This window comes from Crocodylus siamensis, chromosome 3 (genome assembly GCF_052110815.1).
Source record: "Crocodylus siamensis isolate JL-2025a chromosome 3, ASM5211081v1, whole genome shotgun sequence".
Taxonomy (NCBI): Eukaryota; Metazoa; Chordata; order Crocodylia; family Crocodylidae; genus Crocodylus; species Crocodylus siamensis.
In genome coordinates, this window is record NC_143397.1 from 80,857,243 (window position 1) to 80,884,857 (window position 27,615).

Genomic DNA, 27,615 nt, shown 5'->3' on the forward strand with positions numbered 1-27,615 from the left:
GCTCTGGTATGGTGCGTGGATCCCCCAGCGTGCATACAGCATTTCCTGTTTCTTTGCTCTCCTGGTTGCCACATCCTGCCTGGAAAGAATTTTCTCCCCCTCCTGCCACAACACCTGTCCCGAGGCAGCGGGTGCTGGCTGCAGCCAGAGCCAACGACTTCGAGTGGGCTGTACCAATGCTCCTGCGACTTAAAGCTGGGGGCTCCTGGCTAGAAGGTCTTGCCCTCTACTCAGCACAAAGCCGATGCCCATATTGAGGATCAGAAAGCAATTACCCCGAGCAGATTTGTATGGCCTGGGGGGCAGTTGCTTGCTCTGTAGTAAGGGGCAGGTTTGTTCCCGGGATTTCTCCGGTGCATTTTAACATCCTCTGCAGCAAGCGGACGTTGGCCATAGGGGTCCCGAGGCTTTTGCGGCACTTTCGGCAACCTGCCCTGCCCTCGAGAGACGAAGTGACAGTGCCTCAGCTTAGGAACAGGTGGGAGCAAAACGAGGGCGGCGCCTCTAGAGCACAGCAGCCACCCGGCCTTCTGCGGGCCGTATCTTTCATAGACCCGACCGCGCGGGGCGGGTAAAGCTAAACAAGCCGCGAAGTAAACCCCACACCCGCCGCAATGGCGCCGCAGGCTCCCCGCCCCCCTTTAAATGGGGCACGTGATGCCGAGGCAGCCCAGACGCCACAACCGCCGCAGGCGCGCGGGAAGCCGCACCCCGCCCCCCGCGCGCCCCCATTGGCCGCAGCCGCGAAACAACAACAAGGCGCGCTAAATTCGACCAAGCGGGTCGGCCCCACTCCCCTCCGCAGAACCCGCCTCCTGCCTCCGGCGGCCCAACCAGCACGCGTCGGGCGCGGAGGGGGGCGGAGCTAGGGCCAGGGCACGGCTTCTCAGCGGGCGGCCTGCGAGCGGTTTCGAATTCTGTGAGCCATGAAGCAAGCCAGCCAATTGCGGGGCAAGGGCGAGGCTGAGCCCCGCCCCCGCGCCCCGCCTGTGGGGGCGTGGTGTCCTTCGCTTCCAGCCGTCGATTGGCCGGGCGGGCTGTCGGTCGGTGACGTAACAGCCGTTTCCCTGATTGGTTCCGCCCAGGCGCGAAATGTAACGCGGGAAAAGCTGGGGCCGCGGCTGGCAGGGGTCGTGGCGGCAGGCTGGGCTGCGCCGGGCGCGCGGAAGAGCAGTGTGGCGTTTCCCTCCGTTTGCTGCCATGGCCCGCGCCCGCCGCTGACTGCGCAGCGCGGCGGCGATGAGCGGCTGAGGCGGCCGGGCAGTGCCAGGCGCCGCGGACCGGAGAGCGGGGCTGAGCCGCCCCCGGCGCGTCCCCCCGTGTTCGCGCCAGCACCATGGCGGAGAGGCCTGCGGGCCCGCCCGTCGTCTTCTGCCAGGACTCGCCGAAGCGGGTGTTGGTGTCGGTGATCAAGACGACGCCCATCAAGCCCCCGCGCGGCGGCGAGGAGCCGGCGCCCGCCCCACCCGTGCCCACCAGCCCCGGCTTCAGCGACTTCATGGTGTACCCATGGCGCTGGGGGGAGAACGCGCACAACGTCACGCTCAGCCCTGGCGGCCCTGCCAGCAGCAGCTGCGGCGGCGCCGCCGCCCCCTCGCCCGCCCAGCAACTCCGGAGCGGCGCGGCCAGGCCCGCCGGCGGGGAGGACGAGGAGGCGGGCAGCCCGGACAGCAACAGCAGCAGCGGCGGCAGCCACCTGAAGGTGATCCCGGCCGGAGCAGGCCTCGCGCGCCGGGCACGATGGGGTTAATCCCCTACTCCCTTCGGGCCGTGGGGGTGGGGGGGGCTGTCTCCCTAGGCTGGGCATGGGAGGGTCGGTGTCCGCTCGCACCTCCCCTCGGCTCCCTCCGCCCTTCCCGCGCCTCTTAATTTAAAGATTGAATCATATCTGTTCCCCCCCCGCCCCCGCGGAGATTTAAAGTGAAGTCAGTTCCGGGTGCGCCCTACGGGCTGATGACGTCGCGCCCGCGCGCCAAAATCACTTCCGACAGGCGATCGAGCGGGGGGTGGGGCAGCGCGCCTGACGACGGGGGGGCGGGGCCTCCTGGCGTTGCATGGCCGGAGGGGGCGGGGCGGGAAGCCTGAGGTGACAGCGACGGTGGGGTGCTCTGTGCCTGTGACCCACCACCGGGACCCTTCCCCCCCCCTCCCCCATAAGCATAGCAGCAAGGACAGGGCTTGGTGCTCCGCTAAAAGCCCCTTCTCCACCCCCACTGCAGTGCCACACGCATACACCCAGTGGTTCAGAGGTGGCACCACTCAAAGCTCCTTTTCTGCCCCACTGCAGTGCCCCCGCGCATACTGAGTTGTTCCCAGCTGGCACTGCCTGCCCCTGGATGAAATGGCCTGTTCCAGTCAAAACCTCTCCCTAAACCCCCAACCAGAGGCCATGCTCAGAGGCACTGCGGTGTTGGATAATGCACGATAGCATTTTTATTATTGGTTTTCTAACTTCGCGTCTCATCCCTCTTTGTAACTAACAAGAGTGTGATTTGTGTAGTATTCCTGCAGCCCAGCCTGACGTGCAGTGCTAACCACGGTGCAGATCGCAACGTGAGAGCGCTTTGCCAAAGTCTGGCAGCTCCATCAGTCCCTCCCCCCACATACACGCCTCTGACATTCCTTCTGGATGGTGATGGGTGTTGTGTCTACGGGTGCTGTGCACATCAAAATGCTTTTTTGAGTTGAGGCCCCTCTAATGTGATGTATGGCTTGTTACATCTTGGAAGCTGTTGTTTTGTTTTGCTTTTTTACAATGAGTTTCCAAAGTGGCTGTGACTGTTACTGAAAATAGGAATTAGACTTCCCAGAGTCACTGGACAATGGCAGTGACAATGGTAGTCCTTAAGCCTCTCTGGTCTCCCAAGTAGTTACAAGATAGATATGGAAAGAACAACTTCATCTGAGTTGTCATTAGTCTCAAATCGATATATTCAGGAGCCTTTCTCTTTTACCTATTCATGCAAAGCCTGTCGCCTTTTTTGATCAGAATAAAAGAAACATGCCAAAGTAATTTAACTATCTGAAGAACTGTGTATGTGGACAGCCTCTCTTTATAAGCAGGGCTGTACAGCCTTGATGATAAATTTCCCCTTGTTCTACTATGTTCTCTTTTTCAGTTGTTTCAGAAAGCAAAGGGATTGGGGTGAACTGTTACTGCAATGGGAATAGTCCTGTGATATGAAGGGGCTTTTGTTTAAATATTGAAATGTTTAAAAAAAAAAAGTCCTTAAAAATGTAGGTCTTTCTAATAATCTTCCCACAACTGTAATGTCAGGGCATTTTTAGGTGATCTTCCTGTTCAGAAGGAGAAATGGATGTAAAATGGTATTTGTGATGATGGAAAGGTTATGCTCTGTCCTTGAACAGAGATGACAACATGTAGGCTCTACACTTTTTTCAGTGATCTTGGCCACTGCCTAGTTCCCAGTTCTCCAAAATCACTGTGCTTGAAAGTTAGTCTAAATCTCCATCATTCACAACAGTGCTTGCCTCCATCTAAATTAAGGAATAGTACATCCTGGTTGCAAAAAAAAAAAAAAAAAAGTATCATAAGCCTAAGAATGATGTAGTCTCCTTCAAAAGCCTGAATAAAGCTATTATTGCCTATGTGTTTGTTTATTTTTGTGCTGTTTGCATAGTCTAAATGTCTTTATGGAAAGTTGTGGGCCAGAAAATGTTTCCTCAGACTGAATTAATGTACTAGCTAAGAGTAAAATATGTGCAAATTTCATTTTTTGGATGATATTTGTTTTAACAGGATGGGATAAGACGTGGTCGACCAAGAGCAGATACAGTTCGGGATCTAATAAATGAGGGAGAACATTCTTCCAGCAGAATCCGTTGTAACATCTGCAACAGGGTTTTTCCACGAGAGAAATCTTTACAGGCACACAAAAGAACTCACACTGGTAAGTGAATTGTGTTTACAAAATTAAAACAAAAATGGTGATGACACATCTTTATTGGAGTTGTTATGGCAGAGCAATGTGGGCTGCCATAATAAAAGGGGAACAAATACATGTCATCAATCTTTACAGGTTACATCTGGTAACTGAAGGGGAAAGTGGATTTTCTTTTTTTGACTTGCATGTACTTGAAAGTGTTTTAATTCCCATGGACTTTTTCTTTTCAATATGTCTGTTCTTTTTTTAAAATTTGTGTGCTGATTCCACATGACAATGAAAGGGGGATACAGAAAGAGAAAATGTTTAAAAAGGTATAAGAATTGGCAAGAGACTCGGAGTGGACTACTTCTAATGATCTTAAATTGATTGCATTTCAAGCAGACTGCTGTTCTCCCTCATTCTTCTTGACCACACCCACATTCTGGGATTGTTATCTGACTGTAAAATAAAATTTTGGATTGGGTTGTAGAATTAAGGCTGAACTCAAGGTATTTAACTTAAAAAAAAAAAAAAAATCAATGTTGGCTTAGAAAGGTGAAGACTTTTTAAAAGCAAAATGTATTTGAAAAAGCCATAGGTTTTTTTCTCAGTTTTTATCATAAAAAAAGGTTTTACTTTAAAAGAAATGAGACTTGACCAAAAGATGTGTACCCAATCTTCCCCTTCCCTGCACGCCTGGGCCAATTTCAGAAAATGAATAATGCCCAGGCTAACTTTTGTAATTTGCTTCTTGTGGCCTTGCTTGCTGGATCAAATAATACTTGACCACAAATTCCTCTCTCCTTTTGATCACAAGATGGTTTTTGTGTTTAATTTTCCTCACTGATGACAAACTTTTATCCCTGAAGCTTATGGGCCAAAGACACAATCTTAATATTTTTTTTCCATTAATTTTATCCCTGATTATTTCAGTATGCTTATACCTGTTAAACTATATTTAAATATAGTAACTCGTTATGTCACCTGCCTGTGTGCCTTTTAAAGTTTTTCCTGTAGTACACAAGAAGGTAGGAATCATGGTTTCATAGTTGCTACATGACTATTAAGTGCTGTGCTGCTTTACACTTACCTTTATCCTAATACTTCAGTCCCTAGATCTTCAAGTCCTTAATCAAACTTGCACTGTGGTGACTTGCACAGTTGGGTGTCTTCAATGTTTCCCCTGATAGGTGTAGATGTGGTACTGAGAGGGAGAAGGAATACGAAGTTCTTGCAGTCTTCCTGGAACTTTTTCTTAAGGCTTTCCCCTTCCTATGTAAAGAAGGAAGATTTCCTAAAAGCATGGAATTAGCAGTTGAGTCTTTTATGACTGACTGGTCATCTGGTACTGCAGTATTCTTTACAGGGAGAGCGAATAGAACTTCCAACTCCAGTATCAGATGCCAGATTTCTCTAATTTCCATTCTGAAGCCTAGAGCAGAGCAGAGGGATGCCATTGAGCAGCACAGTATGCATTTCATTCTGTACATACTAGGCCATTCCATCCATGCTCAACTTTTGGACTTGCTGAGAAAGAAATGCGAATGGTGCTCTGGAAGCAGCATGCTGTCTTGGAAATGGATGGATCAATGCATGATGCTCAGGCTCATACATGGACCTTAGGAGTTGGCCCTAGAATTTTTAACATTGAAATAACTGGTGGCAACTGCATGTGCTAGCCAGTACAGCACAGCATTTTGAATGAGTCTGTCTGTAGATACCACCTAGTGGCAGAACTATAAACAGTTTTAAACCTGTAGTGTGTGACTTTAAATGCCATCCTGTAAATGATGAAGAAAAGTAACTTGAAAGTACAGCCTTTATGTAAATATTCACTATATTGCATTTTGTCATAGCATAAATAATTAACTCGGTGAAGAGTGTCTTCAATACAACTTTTTCAAATATGTTTCTGGTATACAAGCACCACCTCAGATTTAAACCAAAAGATTAGAATAAGTGTTTTCTCCGTGCAGGTCATAAAACTGATGGTACTTTGGTTATGCTTGGTTTTATTGGCTTCCTTTGTTGCTGATAGGTTACCATATAGTTTTTATAGGTCTTCTTACACAATAACCTGTGAGATTCATTTGATTGTAAGACATGATTGCAACATAACAGAAACACTCAAGGAAAGTGAGGAGCAAATTTTAACATCTAAAATTTTAGTCGATTTTAAAGCTGGAACATATTGGTGTAGAAGTGAATGCTACTATCATCTTTCCACAAAGTATTTGTTTTTCCTAGTGACTAGAGAGTATCTCCTACCCAGGCACTGAGTCTTTGGTCACCACTAAATGTCCAGGCTCTTAATTCTGCTCAACCTCTTTCCTTTAAGGTGAAAGGCCTTATTTGTGTGACTATCCAGATTGTGGAAAAGCCTTTGTTCAGAGTGGGCAGCTCAAAACCCACCAACGTCTACACACAGGAGAAAAGCCTTTTGTCTGCTCGGAGAACGGTGAGCCATCAGAAAGAGACTTGTACCATTTGGATGCGTTTGATGCTACTAGAGTTGTCATATACTGATGTCCTGGATCTCAATTTTTAAGTTGGTTTGGTTTTTTTGTTTGTTTGTTTTTTTGGGGGGGGGTTGCCTTTTATTAGTTTTTCCCCTTCTCTAAAAAAAGAAACAAAACCAACTGCACAATTGTGTCAGTTTAAAAGCGTATTCTTAAATAATTACTTAACATACAGCATGCTGTGTGCTGAATTGAATCCAGGTTTTATGAAGAAGAAAGTTTAACAATTATTTTAAAAGTGAAATGTTAAAGGAACAGGGATGATGTCTTTTCATTTATGTTATTCTTCTTTTAATTAAGGCTGTTTAAGCAGATTCACACATGCAAACCGCCATTGCCCTAAGCACCCATATGCAAGACTGAAGAGGGAGGAGCTTACTGACAGACTGAGTAAAAAACAGACAGCTGACAATAAAGCCGTTGCTGAGTGGCTAGCAAAGTAAGTTTAAGTTGTGAGCACCTCATTTTCACAGTAAGAGATTCAAAACTGTGTTGTGTGGGGGTTTATTAATGCTCATGATAGTTGCTTGCTGTTGCTATTTTTATGCAATTCTATCAAGGATTTTTTTAATTTAATTTAATTTAATTTTTTTTAATGATCCATTCTTTAGGTCAAACTCTGCAGCTTTCTAATGTATTGACCGCAGATAGGTGGGCCACGATGGAGAAATCTAGCTTTACTTACAGACAGAAATAGTATGATGCATCAGATATACTATTATTCCTGGCTCCTTTTTTATAATCCTAGGGGAAAGAAGTATTTATTTCTCTTCCTGATTGTGTCAGTATGCCTTTTGAGAACCTCTATTCCAGAAGGGATAGAGCTCCCTTCTTGCAATTTGTCTGACTAGTTGGATTCATCTTTCATAGCCTACCTTTTCAAACTTCTAGATGAAGAAATAGAGCTGCCAGTCCAGAGGACTGTTTCTAGTTGGGATGGATTTCCTGTTTGCCCTGCTATATTCAGCTCCCTGCTTCACTTGACCCATGTTTCTACAGCAGCTGTTAATGTAGTCTTTTTTTTTTTTTTTTTTTTTTTGGTGCTTTGTTTCTCATGCTGGTGAATGCACATGTACAAGGGAAAACAGTTCTTAGCATAAGAGCACTCTGGAGGCCTGATAGCAACATGTAAAAAGAATTTAGGTCACAGATATAAATCTTTTACTTTTTTTTAAGAAAAGCACTTTTGAACATGGAGAGCTTTTCAGCTTGTGTAAATCTTAAATAAGGTCTATAAAATAAGCAATGAGGATGGAATGATCCAATCCTGTTTAAGATGAGCTTGGGAGATGCTGTTAGTTTTTTGATTGGAGCTTATTACGTGAAGCAGATAGTGCTTCTAAAACTTGTATAACGTTGGCTTCACAGGTACTGGGAGACTAGAGAGCAGCGTGCACCTACCTTGAAAAGTAAAACTGTTCAGAAAACCGACCAAGAGCAGCAAGACCCCCTGGAGTATCTTCAGTCTGATGAAGATGATGAGGAGGAGAAAAATAGTGTTCACTCAGCTGCCCGCCGCCGTCTTCAAGAGCAGCGAGAGCGCCTGCATGGGGCGCTTGCTCTTATTGAGCTTGCAAACGTGGCTGGAGCTCCGCTGCTACAGTAGCATAGGGACTGAATCTGCCAATAGATGAAATGTACTGCCTGGTGGTACTTAACCAGTTAGAACCTGGGCATAAGCTAAGCACCTTATTTGCTTTTCATAGGCTGCTATTCTGTAGAATTTATGAAGAATGTTGTTGTCCCACAATGTGGGGCGAGAGAAATGCACTTTTTTTATATGGTAAAAGACAGATGTAAAGTTTTTAAGTATTTTGTAAATATGGGACTGCACAGTGCAGGGCAAACAAATTGCAGTTTGTGAGAACTAGATTTTGCAAGGTTAATTCACTTATTTAAAGCAGTTCTCACAGGAAGCACTTTCTGAACATGATGCTTGTTTTGATAGCAGGATGGTACATTTGGCCAAAGAAGGCTGACGGGAGATTATTTATCTATTTAAACAATTTTATTTGAAGTGGTATGTTTGCAAACAGTGCAAGCAGTGATGCAACTAATGTTTTTTTTTTTTGGCGGGGGGGGGGGGAAGGAGGATTGTATTTTATTATACCTACTGTCACCAATAAGAGGGCCAAATTGGATATTCCAGCTTATGATGGGGAAGAAACTGGTTAAGGTAAAAACTATAAAAACAGTTCAGGATCTTCACTGTGACTGCCCAAGTTATGAGACTGACTTCCATATTAAATCTTGGTCTTGATCTCAGCAGAATCTTTTGGTTGGAGTAGCACTTGTTATTTCTAACTTATAATGTTGGGAACTTTTGCACATTACTGGGCTTATCTGCAAATAAGTGAATAATCTTGCAAAGTCTAGATGGCTGGTAACAAATGATATTTTTTTTCCAGATGTTTCAGACCCTGTAATGAGATTTGGCACTTGTTTTTGTTAATAAAGGGGGTATTTACAGGTGGTATTGACTTGTAGTAAACTATTTTAGATCTCTTGTTAGCAAACACTAAGTTTTTAAAGTACTGCTTTTATATGGTTATTAGCAAATAGAAGCCTCCATTTTTTTTTTTTTTTTTTTTTTTTTTGTGCATAAAGCCACCTTATTGCTTTACTTCAGGATAACATGCCAAGTTTGTGTTCACTAACTGTAGTACAGCTATCAATTAAACACTGCAAAAATATTTGCTCTTCAATTAGAAAAAAGCTTCCAAAGATAGTTGCAAGTGTGTCTTTTTAAACTGTGTGGATTCATGTATTTTCCAAATAAGTGAAGTTACAGAACACTGCTGCAATCTAAAGCTTAAAGAGAGAAGTAGGCAGTACATCCTCATCATTTATTAGTTTTATGTAACTTACCATATCTTTGTTTCATGGCTACATTTTTCTCTTTCTTCTGAGCATACTATAATCAGAATCATCATGTTATGCCAATAATTTTCTTGGCAAATAGACCAATATGCCCAAAAAAGGAATCCTACTGATTTGTGGGATATTAACAACAAATCAAACTCTGTCTTCCAAATTCTTAGACCAACTGCTTGTATATGTCAGAATGTGTAACCCGGCTCTAGATTCCTTCCTTACTTCAAAATGCCAGAAAATAGAAGCATGTAAAGGAACCACTTTCTTACCTTGAGAGGAAGGAAAAGTAGGTTAAATAGTTGAGATGGTAAAGATTTTGTTTAACTGACTATAAGAACAGATGCTTCAGAAATTGCATTCTGCTGCAGTTCTTGGATTCAGTTTTCCTAATAGCTGATGCCTGTAATAGTATTTGGGATATTATTAAGCCAGTAGATTTAAAATTGAGATGGTGCACTTGTTTAAATCGGAGATTCAATTTTTATCTCCAGTGAGCTCTTAATTTTTTGTCCATTTATTGTAATTTTATTTGGCTGTCTTGTGATTTTTGTTTCTTACATAAAATAAACAAAACTGCTACTCGCATCACCTCAGATGTCCTAACTACATAAAACTACCTGATTAATAGGTTTTGAAGCGAAGGTCACCCGTCCAGGGCCCTTCCCTTTAAATTGGCCATTCTTGAACAGGCCTCTGTACCCATAAGGAGTGCTGTTGACTTTTATTCCATGCTGGCACAGTGTAATGCCAGTTGTTTGCAGGATCAGGGCCATGGTTTTTATTGTAACAACTTTTCCCTGACCAGTTTCAGCTGTAATGGTTTAGTTTGAGGGACACCTTTAAAGAGAGAGGTTCTTCTAATATTAAAAGCGTGCTAGCTGTAAGCATATTAAAGCGGCTTCATTTTTGTAAAAGTTACAAAAAATTGAGGGGAAAAATATGAAGTAAATTTGTTTGAAGCATTGAATACTGCTCTTTTATTATGATTCTTATTTGGTTATATAAAAGTATCTCTGAAGTGTTCTATGCTTTGTAACGTAGTTTGGCATGACATAACAGGAGAGGAAAAAAGCTGTGATTTTAATAGATGCTTTGAATAAACCATTGGTTCAATTTTAAATGAACAAATGCAAGTGTTGGTAATTCTTGATTTAAATTTTAATTATTGCAATGCCTGTTGTTCCTTCGAATCTCCATGGTCCAATCACTTTATACTTCAGCATTTTTCCAGGCCTATTTGGTGAAAGGGGATGTTACATACTTGATGAATGTTTAATATCTAGCCATACACTGAACTCCCTTGCTTGAAATTTGTTTTGTTTTCTAACATATATGTAAGGGTTCTGTACTGGACAAAGTTCAAGATAATTTGTTTAAAATGAAAGGTGTTTTTTGTTTAGTCTACTATATTATGCCAAATATAGTGAATACGCATGGAAACAGTGCAGTTGCTTCAGGTCTCTTTATTCTGTGGTCAGTAATTCATTACATATCTGGTCAGTTTTCTTTTTAAATTCTTAAACATTTCTTTGCTATTGGAGTCCCCACATAGCATAGTCCAGAATCTGTGGCAGGACTAGTTAATATAGAACAAACTGGCTTCAGACTTATCTGGCTCTGACAGAACAATGAGTAAATTTTAAAAGCATTGCTTATTGAAAGACTTATCTCCATCGAAATGTAATATTTTCCCTACTTCCTTGCCTGTGTGACCTGAGAGTTCAAATTATCTGTTGCTTTCAAATTACCTTTTAAAAAAAAAAAAAGGACAACACCATAGACTTATAGATGCTAGGGTCAGAAGGGGCCTCACAGGATCATGGAGTCTGACCCCCTGCCAGTTGTAGGGAAAAGTGCTGGGGTCATGGGACCCCAGCCAGGTGCTTGTCCAGTCTCTTGAAAACCCCAAAGGTAGGGGAGAGTACTACCTCCCTTTGGAAGCTCATTCCAGATTCTGGCAACCCTCACCATGAAGAAGCTCTTCAAAGGGGTGCTTTGGTAAACAGCGTCTCCTATTCCCTGCTGCCTTCCCCCTGGTGAATCCCCCCTCAGCCTTTCCTCATAAGACCTTCCCTGCATGCCTTTAACCGTAACAGTGGCTCTCCTCTGGATACTCTCAAGGTTGTTCACATCCTTGAATTGCAGCACCCAGCATTGGATGCAGTACTCTAGTTGTAAACTGACCAGTGCCACATAGGTAGGGAGTATCACCTTGCTGGACCTGTTTGTGCTGCACCTACTAACAAACAACAAAGTGCAGTTAGCTCTGCTAATTACTTCGTCACACTGTCTTGTACTCATCTTGGAGTCAATGATTCTTGTGGACAGGATCTTTTGATAGTCGGGCTTACGCAGATCACGCTCGCTTTAAAGGTCAGGCTTAATTTTATTAATAAGGGTTAAACAAAACAAAATCAACTATGCTGGGTGCACCAGTGAGCACCCACTCACACTGGCGATGTATCTCTGGGAAGGGTCGCCGGGGTCAGGCGGGTCTGGCGTCCTCCCCTGCGGCTGGCCAGGCCAAAGGTCGCTCCGAGTCGATTCAGTGCTCAAACTCAAATAAAGATAACTTATATTGACTTCGCTTAAACAGTAGGTATATGCTAAAGTGAGAGAAATATCAATATGGACTCTTGCTGTGATTAAGCTAATTGGCTTTAAAATTATACTTTAAGTTAAATTTGCTTAACCTAAGTATTTCAGTAACTGGTTTTACAATTTCTTATATTTAATCTACATCTGTCCTTAAATTTTACACATTTTTCCTGATTCTTCAAAAAAACTTTTGATACATTTTTTAAAATAAACCAAAAGTACCACAGAGAGGGACACACAATCACTATAAAGCAGACAGACAAACTATTTTTTTCCCTTATTTTGGGGTCTCAAATCATACCTCGAGGCCCAATGCTTAACACTTGCATGCTCTTTGCTGGGGGTAACTTACACAAATAGAAGAGTACATTTATGCTTTTGCAAGAGGAAGAAATCTGGAAGGCAAATGAGCCCCTTAAATTGGGATGTCTGTGGGAGGACAGTAAGGAGAGCTGCAGAGTAGCTCTTCTTACCCAAGTTACTTCTATACGCATCTACCTTGGCCACCCATCTTGATGGATGACTACAGCTGCTACCACCCAGGTGCACAAAAGGCACCCACCAGTTGGAGGTTTCCTGCAGTCCCACTACAGGAGGCTGAGCTTTTTGGTAGTTGTGTTGCAGAGTCCTGAACTCCCCTCACTTGCTGCGCTGGCTGTGTCACTACCTTCCTCCTCCCCAGCTCTCGTCCTGGAAGCTGTCCGGTCTGAATGACAATGATCAGCATGACAGAGAAGCAGATGATAAGGGATAGTTTCAAGGGAATTGAGATGCACAGGCCATGGATTGCAGCCAGTGCTAATCAGGCCACCCCAGGAAACAACAATGGTCACAGGCTGTGACTCAATTTCCCTGCTCCCTTAATCCTTATCCCACAGAAATGGGTGGGAGTACAGGCATGTGAACCTGAACTATATGAAACCTCCCCCCACACAGGCACAGGCACAGGAGTCTGGGATTTGCCTCAAAACATGAGGACAGTTACTGAGATGAGGACCCTGGGACCTTGCCACCTGGTAGCGAGTATATATCTGTATTTCCTGCTCCATGGTGCTGCTCTTGGCAAAGTTGCCTGATGGCTAATCTCCAGATAAATCTGTATCTATAGTTCAGAGAAGCTTTCTTTGGCTGCTTCTGTCCTCCAGATAAAAAGAAAGCCCTCCAGAGTCAGCATCCTGGCTGGAACAGGCCTGGCACAAAGCACCCTGTGCCTACTGATCCCTTTCCCCTGCCTGATCTACTGCTCTGCTTTCTGTTCCCTGCTCCTTCTGTCACAGGGCTGTGCATCTCCTTCCTGACGGACCTTGTTGCCCACCCCTCACTACTGCCACCTGTGCGGACAGGAGCACCCAGAGTGCCCCAAGAACACTGGGGGAGGGGGTCTGGGCTATGACCCCCCAACACCGCCCCCACACATACATTCGCACAGCCTGCCCCACGCACCCCCCTGCCTCCCACACGCATACATAGCCCCTACCCCACATACACACACCCCACCCCATCCCACACACGCACCTTGCCCCACACCCACCCTGCTCCACACACACACACACACACACACACACACACACGCGCAGGCTACTTCATGCACATGCACCTTGCCCCACACATGCCTTGTCACACACACAACTATCCCACACACACAAACCCCACCGCCCCACACATATACACACACACATCCCCATCTCACACACATATGTATGCACAGCCCCTACCCCCCCACACACGCACCTTACCCCACACCCACCCTGTTCCACACACACACGTGCACCTCGCCCCCTCCACACACGCCCATCCCACTCACACGCTCGTACGCCCCAGCTTGGCCGCTGGACAAGGAAAAAGCGCCGAGCCCAGGCCGCGCGGGGCCTCGGCCCCTCCCGCACGGGGCGGGGCGGGGCGGGGCAGGGCGAGGGGCGGGGGCGGCCCAGGCCCGCCGCTCCGGGCTGGGCGCGGAGATGAGCGCGGCGCAGGCCGCGGAGGAGCCGGCGCCCGCCGCCCCGGCGCCGCTACCGCGGCTGCTGTCCGCCCTCTTCTACGGCGCCTGCTCCTTCCTGCTCGTGCTGGTCAACAAGGTGGTGCTGAGCACCTACAGGTGAGCGAGCAACGCCACCCCCGGCCCCAGAGCCACGGCCAGCCGGCCTGGCCCGGCTGGCTGCCCTCCCGCCTGGGCGCGCACACACACACACGCACGCACGTATCCACGCGCAGGTGCAGAGATGCGGGTTTGTATCCGTGTATGTGTTCAGACAAGCATGCTTGTGCAGATGTTTACATGTATGCGTGTATACACACGTGCATGGGTGTGCGTACACACGTGTGTGGATACACACATACCTGTCTGTGCATACTGTGTGTGTATGTGCATGTATATGCGCATGTGTGTGTGCACATGTATATGCGTGGGTGTGAGTGCTTACACACTTTTAAGTGCACCCGTGTGTGCCTGTTTGTGTGCATGTACACGTATATGCCTGTGTATGTGAATATAGACACATATGTATATGTGAGTACACATAAGTTTGTAGTCACACTTTTATAAGCAAGAGGATTGTGGGCTATTTGTTTACTTCCTGTGGTTTTGATCCCATCTCTTGGTATTTCCCAGCTCTTACTCTTTTTATGCAAAGAGTTTTGCAAATGAGGGCAGAGGAAACAATGCCTCTCTGTTGGGGAAGAAGGACGGGGCAGCCAGCCAATAAAGGGCAGGCCTCTGTAGGGGCGTATTAAGAGCTTGCTTCCAGTTTAGGTAAAAAGCGGCAAGAGAAGATATGCAGCTGCAGGAGTTCCCACTGCAATGCTGGGGCTTCAGCCTATACCCTTTACCCTAACATTTACTGGAACCATTTGGAGGCATGTTGGCTGCTATGCTCTAAAAGAGGGAGCGCTCTGTTATCCAGGGCAAAAGAACAAAAGGATTCCAATGCATACATACGGAAATGTGAAACTACTGGGTTCAAGGCACCTCTGCATATTTTACAAAAAACAAAACAAAACCAAAAACCTCTGCATATTTTAATTTTCCTTTCGTAATCTTTTCAAGGAAATCCTTACCATTCAGGACCCCCAGAGATGATACACTCTAGACAGTCACCTAGAAACATGCGCTGGCTCTGCACAGATCACCTAAATGCTTCATAAGCCTTCTTTGGACTAGCATGAGTGCTTTATATTGTTCAGCTTGCACCTGCATGATAATGTTGGTCAAGTCTTGCAGTTCAAAGTTTGTCTCCTCGAGGAGTAACTCTTGTTGCTAAGGAAACACTCTTACTGTTGCAAAGCAGGTTTCCCTGCATAACTGCAATGAGAACAACATTCACAATGCTTTCATGCTCCCTAAATTAGTTCTGTAGTTTTGAATACAGCGATATAGTAAACTGTCAAAAACATCCTAAAACTAATCTTTACAAGGAACAGGTCAGTTAGGAATTAATTTCTTTAATTCAGATGTATTTCCAGTATGCATTAATGAAACCAGTCTGGCAGAAAATAGTTATAAATTTTTCTCTGTTCTTTTATAGAAATAATATTCTGTTTTTGTGATTACTGAAAAATAAATCAACTATTTGCTTATCTGTCAAAAAAAACAACCAACCCACTTGAGATCTTTGATTGTATTTAGATTCTGTTGAAAATTCCTCCTTATGTGACTTGCTTGAGTTCACATAGGAGCCTCCAGTAAATCCAAGAGCTGATCCTTAAATTTCCTGAGTTCCAGCCATGCTCCTTATCTATAAAGATCTACTAGATTCTTTCTTATGGATGCAGAAGAGGATCTTGGGGCAATTGCAAGCTGAAGTTCAGCATTGAGCCTCAGTAACACAGACCTCTGCAGCCATATGGAGTTGCATTATCTTACTGTAAAACAAAGTCAAATACAGAAAGAAACAAGCCCAGTTTTTGTAGGTGAATAAGAGTCACATAAAGCAAAAATTAGTAAATGAACTTAAATGAACAGCAAATGAACGGAATGAACAGGGAATCAGGATGTTTTTCAGTGTTCCTGTCAAAAGCAGCTTAGGAAGAAATCCCCACAATCATTAAATCCTTCCCTTGTGAGTAAGAATGAAAACGCTTACTTTCCTATTTTGAGAATTCATCAAAAGCAGCTCAGGAAGAAATCGCCAGAATCATTCAATCCTTCTCTCATGAGTAAAAAGAAAAACACTCTCCTGTTTTGAGAATTCTTCACAGTCCAACAGCAAAACTACTTCTCAGCCATACACAAAGAAGTGGCTTTTCTTTAAATATATTTCCAGTCCCTATTTAGCACCTAACTTCCTACATACCTGTATGCACAGTTTTGTAGGGATCAGTGCTTTTTGTATGTTGATAAGGAAGTTTTGCAATTAAGAATCACAATAATATACCAGACTTCAAGTGTTTGACTTTGTAAAGGGAGAATTTTTAAATAAGCCGTATTCTAAAATATAACTTTTTGGCTTTGTATGAAATTAAAATACATTTTTATTAAACTAATTATTAAATAAATAAATATATTACATCTTTCAGCTTAAAAGAATCACAAAATTACCATCCTCTTATCTAATATAGTATGTCCAAGATTCTTCAGCAGTATTTTTAAGCAAAGTTTTGCTATCTCTTTAGGACCCATTTTTTCCCTTTTAACTTACTATTTATTTATAAGCTTTAACAAAAAGGCAAACAGCACACAGTATGCTATGTTGCTTACATTTTTTAAGACTACTGTTTGAAATACACCACAGTTATGTAAATTATGTATTATATGCTTCTCAGATTTTGTTATAAGTCAAGGGTTTATTTCGTATAGAGATGGATACAGACCAAATACTAATACAGCGATCATGGGCAGAACTAAGATTTTGAAAAAGGGGGTGCAGATGGTGAGGTGCATCAGTACATATAACAATACATATTTTTTCCAGTTAAAAAAAAATAAAAGTATTACTAATATGCTAGCAGCCCAGGGCTGTATTATTTAGTTTAAGAGTGAAGCAAAAGCAACAGTTTTATTGGAATGTGCATTAATTTGCTATATCCTATAAATAAAAGCACAACAAACTAGGCAAAAATGATCAAAGTATGTTGTTTTGTTAGTCCGTGAGTCATTAGAATTAAACATGTATTTCTTTTTCAGATTTATAAAACCAAATCTAGCCTTGCGGAGCATATTGACAGTGCTTCCAATGCTTCACTGAGTTATTTCCACACCTGAGTTAATGTTTCTGGCTAGAGTTCCAAGCAATCTGCAGGGCTGTGAAATAGGAGCTATAGATGACAAACAGACGAATTACAGAAGAAAGGTTAGCTTGATTAGTTGGAAGGGATAGAGACCATGAAGACACCTGTAGATGGAAGAATTTAAAAGGAATCAGGTAGATTATAATGAAGTTTGAAGCCATTGACTCTGTCACTGCTGCCTGAATAGAACAGCTACTGCCACTGTCAGGCACTTGGTTTTAAACTTTGAGCAGAATAGGAATCAAAGGGGTTGCATGCTAAAAAACAGGCTCACACAATTTGTATGCAGCATGGCTATAAATGCCTATCATTTCCTCTGTGTGTTTCCAGGAAATAGAGATTTGGGAGTCTTTCTCTTTGCTAGGGTTTTCTGACACTTTATCAATGTTATGTCTCTGGTGTGATTATGACATTTTTTACTGCTGCTGTTTCGCTAATACCGCATTCTCTTCCCGATGTCATTCGGCTGAAATGATAGTTCCTAGGCTTCTTAGTGGTGCTTGAATAGTTCTTGGTGATTGCTGTGATGTATAATCACCTCCTTATAGGGTAGTGGAGCCCCGCATACCTAGAAGATTTGTTGAGAATACTTCATGAAGGTTTTACATATAGACTTGCAGTGAAAACACTAAATCATTATTGTGATTCATGTTTGTGTATTAGACCAACCCTTAGCAAAGCCCTTCCTGCAAAAGGCTAAGTGCATGCAGGAAAATAGTGACTCAGTAAGCCAGAGGTTCTAATCTGTTGTTTATGGGGCCAGAGGTGTGTGTGGGAATTTGTTGCCATATTATCTTTTTTATGTCAGTCTGCCCAGGGAGAATTAGTACCTTAACGTTAAAAATAAAAAAAGAATAATAAAGTTAATTTTAATTAACTTAACCTGGATTTTACTAAAAAAAAAAAAATGCAGAGGCTCTCTCTGATCCTACAAACACTGTGCTAAAACTGTGTCATCTTTTCCATTCAAGTATTTGTGCTTTAGGCTGAAACTAGACATAGCGGGACAGAAAAAAGGAGAGAAAAACATCACAGAGAATTGCCTGTTAAAATGATCTGGAACACTGAGCTCACAGCCCCAAGGTTGTGTCACTGAGTCTTTTCCTGGGAGTTACAAAAAGTTTCTGCATATATATAGTTTCCTTTAGTAATTGTTTCTAGACAATGTATCTGTGGAGATAAGCTTTCATCTCTAAATAGCTACAGAAATTTTAATTGAATACACAATTTAGGAGAGTATACACTTCAAAGAACTACCAATAAGGAAGTATAAATGCCATTATAAAATGTATGTTTAAAATTCTCAGATTTGGTTGTACTGACCATAGTTGGTTACCTGTGGCATAGTGAGTACTTAAAATAAGCCATTGCTTTCTTGTAGGAATCTTTATTTAGTTATAAGAGTACAGAGATTTGCGGGACTTCAGTTAGAGTTGCTGGTTGTTCAGCAATTTTGAAAATTTGGCTAAGCATTTAGGTGAGTAATTATAGATTTAGAAGCTAGACTTTAGACATCTCCTGCTTTCTTTGTGTTGAGGATGTATATTTATAATTGTCTCTTCATTTCAGCTTCCCATCTCCAATGTTTCTTGGAATTGGGCAGGTATGTTCAACAATACAACTTATATTGTACGTAGGACTGATAAAGAAATTTGAAGTGCTTTAATGTAAAGGAACATTAGAAGGAAAGAGTCGTCATATAGCACAATAATACTGTTCTAAAATAGACAAATTCTGAGGAATGATTTGTTTTAACAAAGGTAAAGAATGTAGGAGCCATTTCAGTTCTGCAAAAGCATTTACAGTCTTTATCATAAATTTGGTTATGACGTTTCCTTTGTGGAATTTCCTTGTGAACCGGCCTCATGAGCGGACCCTGAGCAGATTGACTCTGGCATGTGAGATGCAGCCTGGGGACTGGTTCTGCACCACTCATCCAGCCTAGGGGCCAGAAGTTTGAACACCACTGTTCTAGCCAGTAAAGCATATCACATTTGTATTGTTGTTTCAGTTAGGTGACAGTCAAAATTGGTACCAAAGAAAAATATGCCAGCTGTTTCACTGTGCTCCAAAATGTTCTTTGAAAGAAACACTGGACTGACATAGGCCAGGGACAGTCATTACATATTTGTTGATGTGATCAGAAACCGTCTATACGCGAACAGAACAGAAGTTTGGCATGCATAGACCGGTTTAAAAATGGTAGAACCCAGTCTAAGATTTACCCCCGCTCCTGCCCCCCTACTAAAGGGCAAAGTGTATGTTTTGTTCACTACCCATCTAAAGTGCGCCACTTACAGAAAACTGCGTAACTTAGATCAGTTCTGCATCGGGCTTCCTGAATGTACCTAGCCATATTCTCTAATATTTATCAAATATGTATCCTGAACTTGTCTTGAAAGCTGTTGATACATCTGCATTTTATCAGTTTAAAGTAGCCTTTTGTTCTTACGTGTTTCTTGCCTTTTTTTCCTTCTTTTTTTTTAGATGGCCACTACCATACTTATCCTATATGTATCAAAACTAAATAAAATTATTCACTTCCCTGATTTTGACAAAAGTATCCCTGTGAAGGTAGGAACATTGTTTGGGTTTGGTAGTTAAATTGTTAACAGTGTTTTTATGGCAGGTTTTCAAAGATGTTTTCTCTGGAGAAAAGCTGTAACAGAAAACTAGCAAATGTTTAATTTCCTAGCTCTCTTCTACCAAATGTGATTATTTTATACTTTTGTTTCATTAATCTGTTGTAAATTGATCATTTAGTTTTATTATAACAGTCTTGAATTTAACAGCAAGAATTATAGTGTATAACCAAACTGTAGTTTCTGTTTGGTATCAAGAAGTGGGGCTTTGGAGCTTGGGAAATTATTTTTGATAGCAATAATACCTCCTTAGGTCAGCCTCATAATATGACTTCAGTATTCTGCTTTCCCTGCATGTGCAGATTTTTTTGCGGGCGTCAAGTGAAGATCTGTGTTTGATGTAATAATAAAATGTTCTGGCCTATTATAAGGAGCATCTAGAGGAATATTGCCTTAATATTTACACAACAGTAGGAAGTAGTGTTTAATTATTGATTTGTTTGTGGGTCCTTAAATGCTGAATGTGATGTTTTGGCCCCATTGTGATCAGTGGAGCTAAAGTGAATGCTCGTTTTTCTGTTGTAAGACATGGGTAACTTCTGTTGCTTTCAGTCAGGATTACTCAAATTCTTCAGTAATCAGAAATACTCTGATGATATATTATATCGGTTCCTAGGTCCCTGACCAAATTTGAGACCCATTATGCTAGATGCTGTACATGCACATGAGTAGAGACAAATTCTGTACTCAAGGACATATAGTCTAAACAAGCAAGACAAACAGAGCAGGAGAAAGGGTCTCGTATCTCAGTCTGTGAACTAAGGCAGGGAGTAACCGAGGTAGCATTCTCAAGTGAAAGGATAATAGGCAGAATCTTGCAGAAATCATTGGGACTTTGCATGAACTCATGCATCTGCTTATATACATCTTATAGGCTTTTGGTCTAATTTGGTCTGTCCCAGGTCACACAGGAAGCATGGCTGAGAATTAAACCCAGATTTCTTGTATCACAACCTGCTGTCTTAATTATGGAATTATTTTTCCTGTAGGGCAGGGTTGTTCAACTTATTTGGCTTTGTGGGCCTGATCTGGATCGTGGGGCTTCTCACAAGCTAGATGACCTACCTTTTGTGGCAGCATGGCAGCTTGTCCAAAGCCCCAAATTAGGCAGCAGGCAAAGGAGTGGGTTGTCAAATGGTGGCTGTATTAACTTTTTGGGTTCTGGAGCTGGACCAGTGCGGGAGCTCTGGTAGCACACTGACAAGCTCTGCAGGCCACCAGTTTTTCTGTGCAGGGTTTAAGGATTAGCATGGCGCAACGAAGGGAGCCCTGTGTGCATTTAGCTCCCAAGGACCCTACCAGGCATAGAAAGAAGTCTCTAAAACCAGTTATAGCCAGAGAGGACATTTTCTTTTCTGCTTAATGTGGTTGCAGAAGAAATCACAAGCAGCTTTGTTTCTAAAGGGCAGTGGAACAAGCTGCACAAACGTGTTGGTGATCTTATTCTCTGTTCCCATCCTCTCCTAACATGTGTCTTCAACCCTATGTTCTTAATGTCTGAGGTTTAAAAAAATGTATTACCCGTTTTCTTCTAAAGACATCCCAACAAACTGTCAAAGGATTATCTTGTGACAGGGTAGCAACACAGTTATGTACCAGCTATAGTGGACTGGATTTTCCTAGTCACAGTGAGTCAGCTGTATTTGTCTGTGTTGACTCTTTTACCTTTTAAAGTGCATAGTGTACTTTGCCTGGAATAATTCACAGTAGCAAAAATTCCCATTTGCTTTCATGTATTCTTGTGTTATTGGAACTTATTATTCCTAGCCTAGTTTGTCACAGAGTTGTTCTTGCTCAGCGTGCCATAGGCCACAAAATGATGGTGCCATGCACTCTCATCCTCTCTGTATTTGAGGGGAGGGGAGGCACAACTGAGATACAATCTCTGAATTATAGATCTGTTTAAATAAATTGGACTTTCAGTTTGAGATTTGGGTCTGCAAAGTGCTGGTTTTGATTATAAGACTTCACAGTTCTTAGCCCTTGTTAAGCAGTATTTCAGTGCCTGCTGGGGTTGTGCTTGATAAATTGAAGTTAGCTGTGATTTTTATCATTAGAGTAAGAGAAATTATATTCCCTTTCCCTTGGCATTTGTTTCCATTTTCACTCTGTACCTAAACAAATGACAAAACTTCTGAGATGTTGCATGTGTCTTTGTGCACTTTTTGGTCACAGAGAGCTTGAAAAGTCTATAGCTTCAGGCAGGCACATTTCTCTGTTTGACACCTGCAGAAACCAGCACTATTGGTTTCAATCCCTTCCATGGTGCAAATTATTTTTCCCTGTCTGTCAGTCCAATTCTGTTAGCTGATGCTAAGCAGGGGCTGGGCCATGGCTCCAGATTATCTTCTTTGCCTAGCACGTTTGGCATTTGTCTCCAATGGCCTTTCTGTGTCAGAAGAACACAGAATATTTGGAATTCTACCTGGCCCCTCTATAGGGATCCGTAACATTTTGTCCATATTCTTAGGGCTAGTTCAGTCTATTTATAATTTATTTGTATTGTGGTAGGGCCTAAAGGCTTCTGTCGGGGAAGGACCCCATTCTGGTAGACATTACCCTGATGACCAGGCAGGCTCTATCTAGCTGTAAATGTTTAATTTTTCTTTGCACCAACCTCAATAATTAAGGAGCTCATTAGGTACTCTCATAGTTAGGTTTAAAAATAATCCCTTTCCTATACATGCTAGTATATAAAGTACCCACAAGAGCACGGTTAACACTTTCTTTCTATCTTTTAGTTGCATCCAAATACAAACAGTGGAACTAAGCTAAAAATCAAGGATCAATTTTATAAAAGTGAGACCAGTTTAATTGCTGAAGTGTTTTAGATACTCCATATTGGATAAATAGTCAGCTGCTGGAATTCAGCATAGTTTCACTGGAATCAATAAAAGCATTCAGGCCAGTTAATACAAAATGAAGTTCTAAGTCAATGAGTTAAATGGGCATAGATTAGTTTACAAAGCTATTGCTGTTTTTTCTTTTCTTTAAGAAAAATAACCTAACAAGATAACCAAGTTATTTCAGGACATAGGGAATTGTACATTTATGAAATTACATATATTAAATAAAGTTCCTCATCTCTAATTTAAAGTATAGGTCTAATCTGAATTATACTCTGACTTCATTGCAGTTGTTCCCTCTGCCTTTGATTTATGTTGGAAATCACATAAGTGGATTATCAAGTACCAGGAAACTCAGGTACAGTAAATACAGGGCATGGGTAAGCTGTCTGCTTTTTATGTGTATATATTTGTAGGTTCGAAGTATACGTTTAAGATTAAGAATTTCAAAGCACTGCAGAGGTGCTTCTTATTTTTAATCAGTGATGTATGGTTAAATTCCCTGCACTGGTTGGAAAGTCTCAACCAAAGCATCAGACCAGTTTGCAAACTATGAGTTGCATTTTAGAAGTACAGTAAAAGCTCTGTTAGCCAGCATCTCCCAAGAATGGGGGATGCCGGTTAATCAAACGTGCCGGTTCATCAAATGGCAGACAAGGTTCTTTGGGTGAATCTGATATCTTTTATTAGACCAACTAAATTGTTGGAGAACAGTTTTTAAGCAGGTTTTTGGCTGTGCTGGTATGCATACAAGACAGGCAGTCAGTGAAAATGTAAATACATAAATGTATGCATACCAGCACAGCCTCTGGCTTTTTTATTTTTCATTCCATCAAGGAAGAGCACACATCAATTACTGAAACTTCCTTAGCCTGACGAAGGGTTTTTGAACCCGAAAGCTTGCTTAAAAATTGTTCTCCAACTATTTAGTTGGCCTAATAAAAGGTATCAGATTCACCCAAAGAACCTTGTCTGCCTGTGACCTTAGACCAACACGGCTACAACCTACACCCCTGTAACATGGCTAATCAAATGTGCACCGTCTGGTGCACTCCCTGGCATCAGTGTGCCGGGGACAGGGAGGGGGCCCTGCACAGGCTGCTTTGTCTTGGGCTGCGGGCTGAAGAAGTGACAAAGAAGAACTCCGCTCATGGCAGTGAAACCGGAAGTCCTCGGAAGCGGTACTTCCGGTTTTGCTTTTACTGCATCCCTCGGATGCCGGTTTAGTAGAGCTTTCCGGCTAATAAAGTGCCAGTTAACACGGTATTTTCTGTACTGAGAGGAAGCATAAATACAGCTTCTTTGCACCAATTACAGGGTTTGCTTGCTTTCTGCGGGTTCTGTGCAAATTCGCTCTTATGCAATGACCCTTTTTATACCAAAAAATTCATTATATGCGAGGTAAACTCATTCTTATGTGATCGGTGTGGTGAAAGCCCGCTGTCAGCTACTTTGTGCGGTGCACTGTGGGAGCAACACACACCAAAATATAGTCTCCTGTGTGGATCTTTGCTCCTCGCTCATTGTCTGCGACACGTGTTTCTGTAGTTATCTCCATTAAGGTAACATTCACCACCAACCTGTGCCTGTGTGTACTGTCTGCTGTTGGTGAGCACCAAAATTGTTTTGTAAAAGTGGTAGAAATGGGTCTGGGGGTCAGTACAATCGAGGTCTTGGAGCATATCTCTATTTGTTACATTGTAAAGTGGGTTTCCTTTTGCAAATTTGAGTTATGTGCCATTTTTCAGGAATGCATGTACAGCATAAAGCGAGGGAAACCTGGAATGTGTTTCCGCCAATGAGCACTCTTCTGGGTGGCTGTCTTCATACCAGTGGCTCAGAGGAAGGGTTTATGAAGAGAATGTAGACCAGAGGATCTGCTGTGTGGATTAAATGAGTAATCTTCCAGAGGAGTAGGAGCACCTGAGGGTAGCAAGACTGTAGTAGCATCTGAGATTGCAGACTACCCCTGGATCATGTTACTGAAAGTTTCCAAATTCCAGTTAATAGATTCATAGATGTTAGGGTTGGAAGGGACCTCAGTAAGACATTGAGTCCAATCCCCTGCCCTAGGCAGAAAAGAGTGCTGGGGTCAGATTATCTGTGGAGCTATGCTAGGTGATCCTTATTTTTGGCTGAAACAGAATAGATGGGAGAAATGGACGATATGCAGAAGAGAGCAGACTGGGCAGTGAGCTTTTTTCTAAAGGCACTAGATACTTCTTACACTGAAGGCAGCTAAAAATATATGCACAATTTCCTAAAATGTCTTTTCTTAGTATAAACAATTATTTTTGCTGAACGGTGTTCAGTTGCTTGTGGGAGGGGAGTGATCTGTATGATTGAACATGAATGGGAAATTAAGTAATATGTCAGACTACCTCTGGTACCTTGAAAAGAAGTTTAATGATCATTGTAAACTTTTATCTAGCTTGCAGCATTTTAATGATAAATACATTACAAGTGGGTATCATATTGGGTTCAGATATCTGTTTTATAATTTTGAATGGCTTTCTGGAGCCTAATATTTCTTTCTTTTAATAAAACAAATGATTTTTTCAGAAGATTAGAGACCTGATTCTTGTAGCTTTTATTCATGCTCCATTACATGTACACACAAATTGTCCCGTTGAAGTGACTGTTCATTTCAGTACTGTTTAATAAACCACAACAATATGGCTGTCAATAACTCCTTAGCTAAAGCAGATGTTTTCAGTGAAGTCTAACAGAGTTTTGCTGTTTCACAAATTGTTGCAATTCTGAAATGGAAAGGGTTTGGTTTATTATAATTCCAAATGCAAAATCTTCCTCTCCCTCTGTCAAAGTATTCCTTTAGATTTACTATTTAAAATCATTCCTCATCTTTTCATGTGATAAAAGTAAGAATGAATGCAGTGTTCTTATTGCTAATCTTTTATTTATAATACAGAATTTTCCACTTCATGTAGTGTTTCTGAAAGGATATGTCCAGAAGACAAATATAGGTTCTATTTATATAAGACCATCTTTCAGTGAGTTTTAAGATTTTTAAATCACAATCTGGGATTTGTAGCATGATTTGACACTGTTGTTAGTTGTTATGTTGTAAATGGGATTAATTGGTCCAGATGGCTATACTGTGAGATTTCCAAAATGTCAGCTTCAAGTGCATTATCAGTAAATGCAGAAGGCACCCCAAATACAGCATTCAGTGAGTTCTAACAATCTGGTTTTCAAAAGCAATACTGTAATTTGTTTTATGGGCAGGGTTGCATCATCTTTCTTGTTTCTAATATGCACCATATTTGTGTCTTCTACACGTAGAACTCATTCACAAAGTACAATTCCTTGTATTTTTTTATTATACATTTATAGAAATCCTAAAATTTAAGTAAGTGAAATTCAGTAAATTCAGCAATCACTGATTGTCTTTAAACATTAAAATAAGCACCCTCAATTTACGTATTTTTATGATCTCTCGGATTTTTGTAGGCTTTAGTTCATATAGATTGCATTCAGCAGAGGTTGAAAATAGCCACTGCTCTTTCTTTCCTCCTTTTCTGACACAGGAGACTTTGTAACAGGTAGCAGCTTCTTTGTTTCTTTTAAAAAACTGGCAAGCCTCATTATTTCAAGTCAGTCTGTTATCTAATCTGACTCTAGTGTCAGACTGACATTTTTATGTATGTTAAGAGGCTGAGAATTTGTTCTGGTAATTTAAAGCTGGTCTAATAATTTCATCCTCTGCTTAGTAAAAATAGATAAGGATTAAAAAATAAGAATGCTATGCATCTGACCCTGTGCTTGGATTTTTTTTGACAGTTTGCCGATGTTTACAGTGCTCAGGAAGTTTACCATTCCACTCACCTTACTGCTGGAAATCATCATACTGGGGTGATCTGTTTTTTCCATTTTAAAATACCTTTATTTTATGTCATACCAAAAGGGGTATTTTTGACATGTGATCACTTTATTGGACGCCTCATTCTCACTAGCTAATAGAACAGGGACGGGCAATTGTCTTGGACAGAGGGCTGCTTAGTGAGTTTTGGCAAGCCATCGAGGGCCGCATGACAGGTGGCTGGGGACAGATAAATATTACTTTTCTAAATTTTTTTAGGGGCCCCACAGGCTGGATAAAATGGCCTGGCTGGCCGTATTTTGCCCACCCCTGTAATAGAATGTATCAAATAGTTTAGAAAGCAGTTAGGGATTGCTTATTCGTGAAATTGCTGATTCATAAATGCACATACATGTAGATACAAGAAAATATTTCTGCCTGCCCTAATTCACTTGACTCCTTCACGTGAATAAGGCAAGCAGAATGGGACCCAGTGAGTTTTGATTGGCTAAAATATGGTAATTTAGCCAATAGGGGTAATATAGAAATATATATATATTTTTTTTTTTATACCAATATATAAAATATAGTGGTATAATATATATATAATAGTTATATTATGCCACTATATTTTATACATTGGTATAATATATAAATGAAACAGCACTATACACTATATATATTTTTGGGGTTCTATCTCTCTCTCTCTCAAAAAAAAAATATATAGTATATAGTGTTTCATTTTAATCAGGGAAAAATGTGGATTTGGGGGGGGGCGTTAATTAAAAAATTGTTGGGTTTTTTTTTTATCAGAGAAAATTAGGACCCCTGTTAATAAGAGGCTTATCTGACTACAGTTTCCATTACTTCGGTGATTTTAAATTTTTGTGGCCCAAATCCTAGAAGTCCTATACATGCAGCGAGAGCTTTGCCTTGTTTAAGGCCATCAGGTTTTAATGTTTTCCAGTTAATTATTTTCCAAAAGTTAATTGCTTTGAAATCTCACAAGTGGACTGGGTGCCATTACATTTCCTCTCTAACTGTAAATATGAACTGTGTTTTTTATTTACAGGAAGAGATATCCACTGAGTATTATAGTCAGTGTATTTGCCATCATTCTTGGGGCCTTCATAGCAGCTGGGTAAGTCTTTTATTTGTTCTCAATAAATGTCTTCAGTGTTTTATCTGCACTGCTTTTTTTTTTTT

At 41.8% G+C, this 27,615-nt stretch overlaps 2 protein-coding genes across 3 annotated transcripts in view; both read left to right on the top strand.

Annotated features, from left to right (window-relative positions):
• Positions 1–1,093: 1,093 nt before the first annotated feature.
• ZNF367 (zinc finger protein 367) lies at positions 1,094–10,717 on the top strand. The gene is made up of 5 exons (XM_090038595.1): positions 1,094–1,702; positions 3,761–3,911; positions 6,226–6,345; positions 6,707–6,845; positions 7,775–10,717. The coding sequence occupies exons 1-5, from the start codon at positions 1,337–1,339 to the stop codon at positions 8,010–8,012; spliced, it is 1,014 nt and encodes a 337-aa protein (XP_089894721.1). The 5' UTR covers positions 1,094–1,336; the 3' UTR covers positions 8,013–10,717.
• A 3,062-nt stretch (positions 10,718–13,779) lies between these two features.
• Positions 13,780–27,615, top strand: part of SLC35D2 (solute carrier family 35 member D2) — a 30,871-nt gene continuing 17,035 nt past the window's right edge. The window contains exons 1-6 of one of the 2 annotated variants that reach the window (XM_090038596.1): positions 13,781–13,973; positions 18,671–18,704; positions 19,589–19,675; positions 22,880–22,947; positions 26,391–26,462; positions 27,482–27,550. In XM_090038596.1, coding sequence (XP_089894722.1) covers positions 13,837–13,973; positions 18,671–18,704; positions 19,589–19,675; positions 22,880–22,947; positions 26,391–26,462; positions 27,482–27,550 — 467 coding nt within the window. In that variant the 5' untranslated portion in view covers positions 13,781–13,836. Of the gene's footprint in view, positions 13,974–18,670; positions 18,705–19,588; positions 19,676–22,879; positions 22,948–26,390; positions 26,463–27,481; positions 27,551–27,615 lie in introns of both variants that reach the window. The other variant, XM_090038597.1, reaches the window with a different exon arrangement.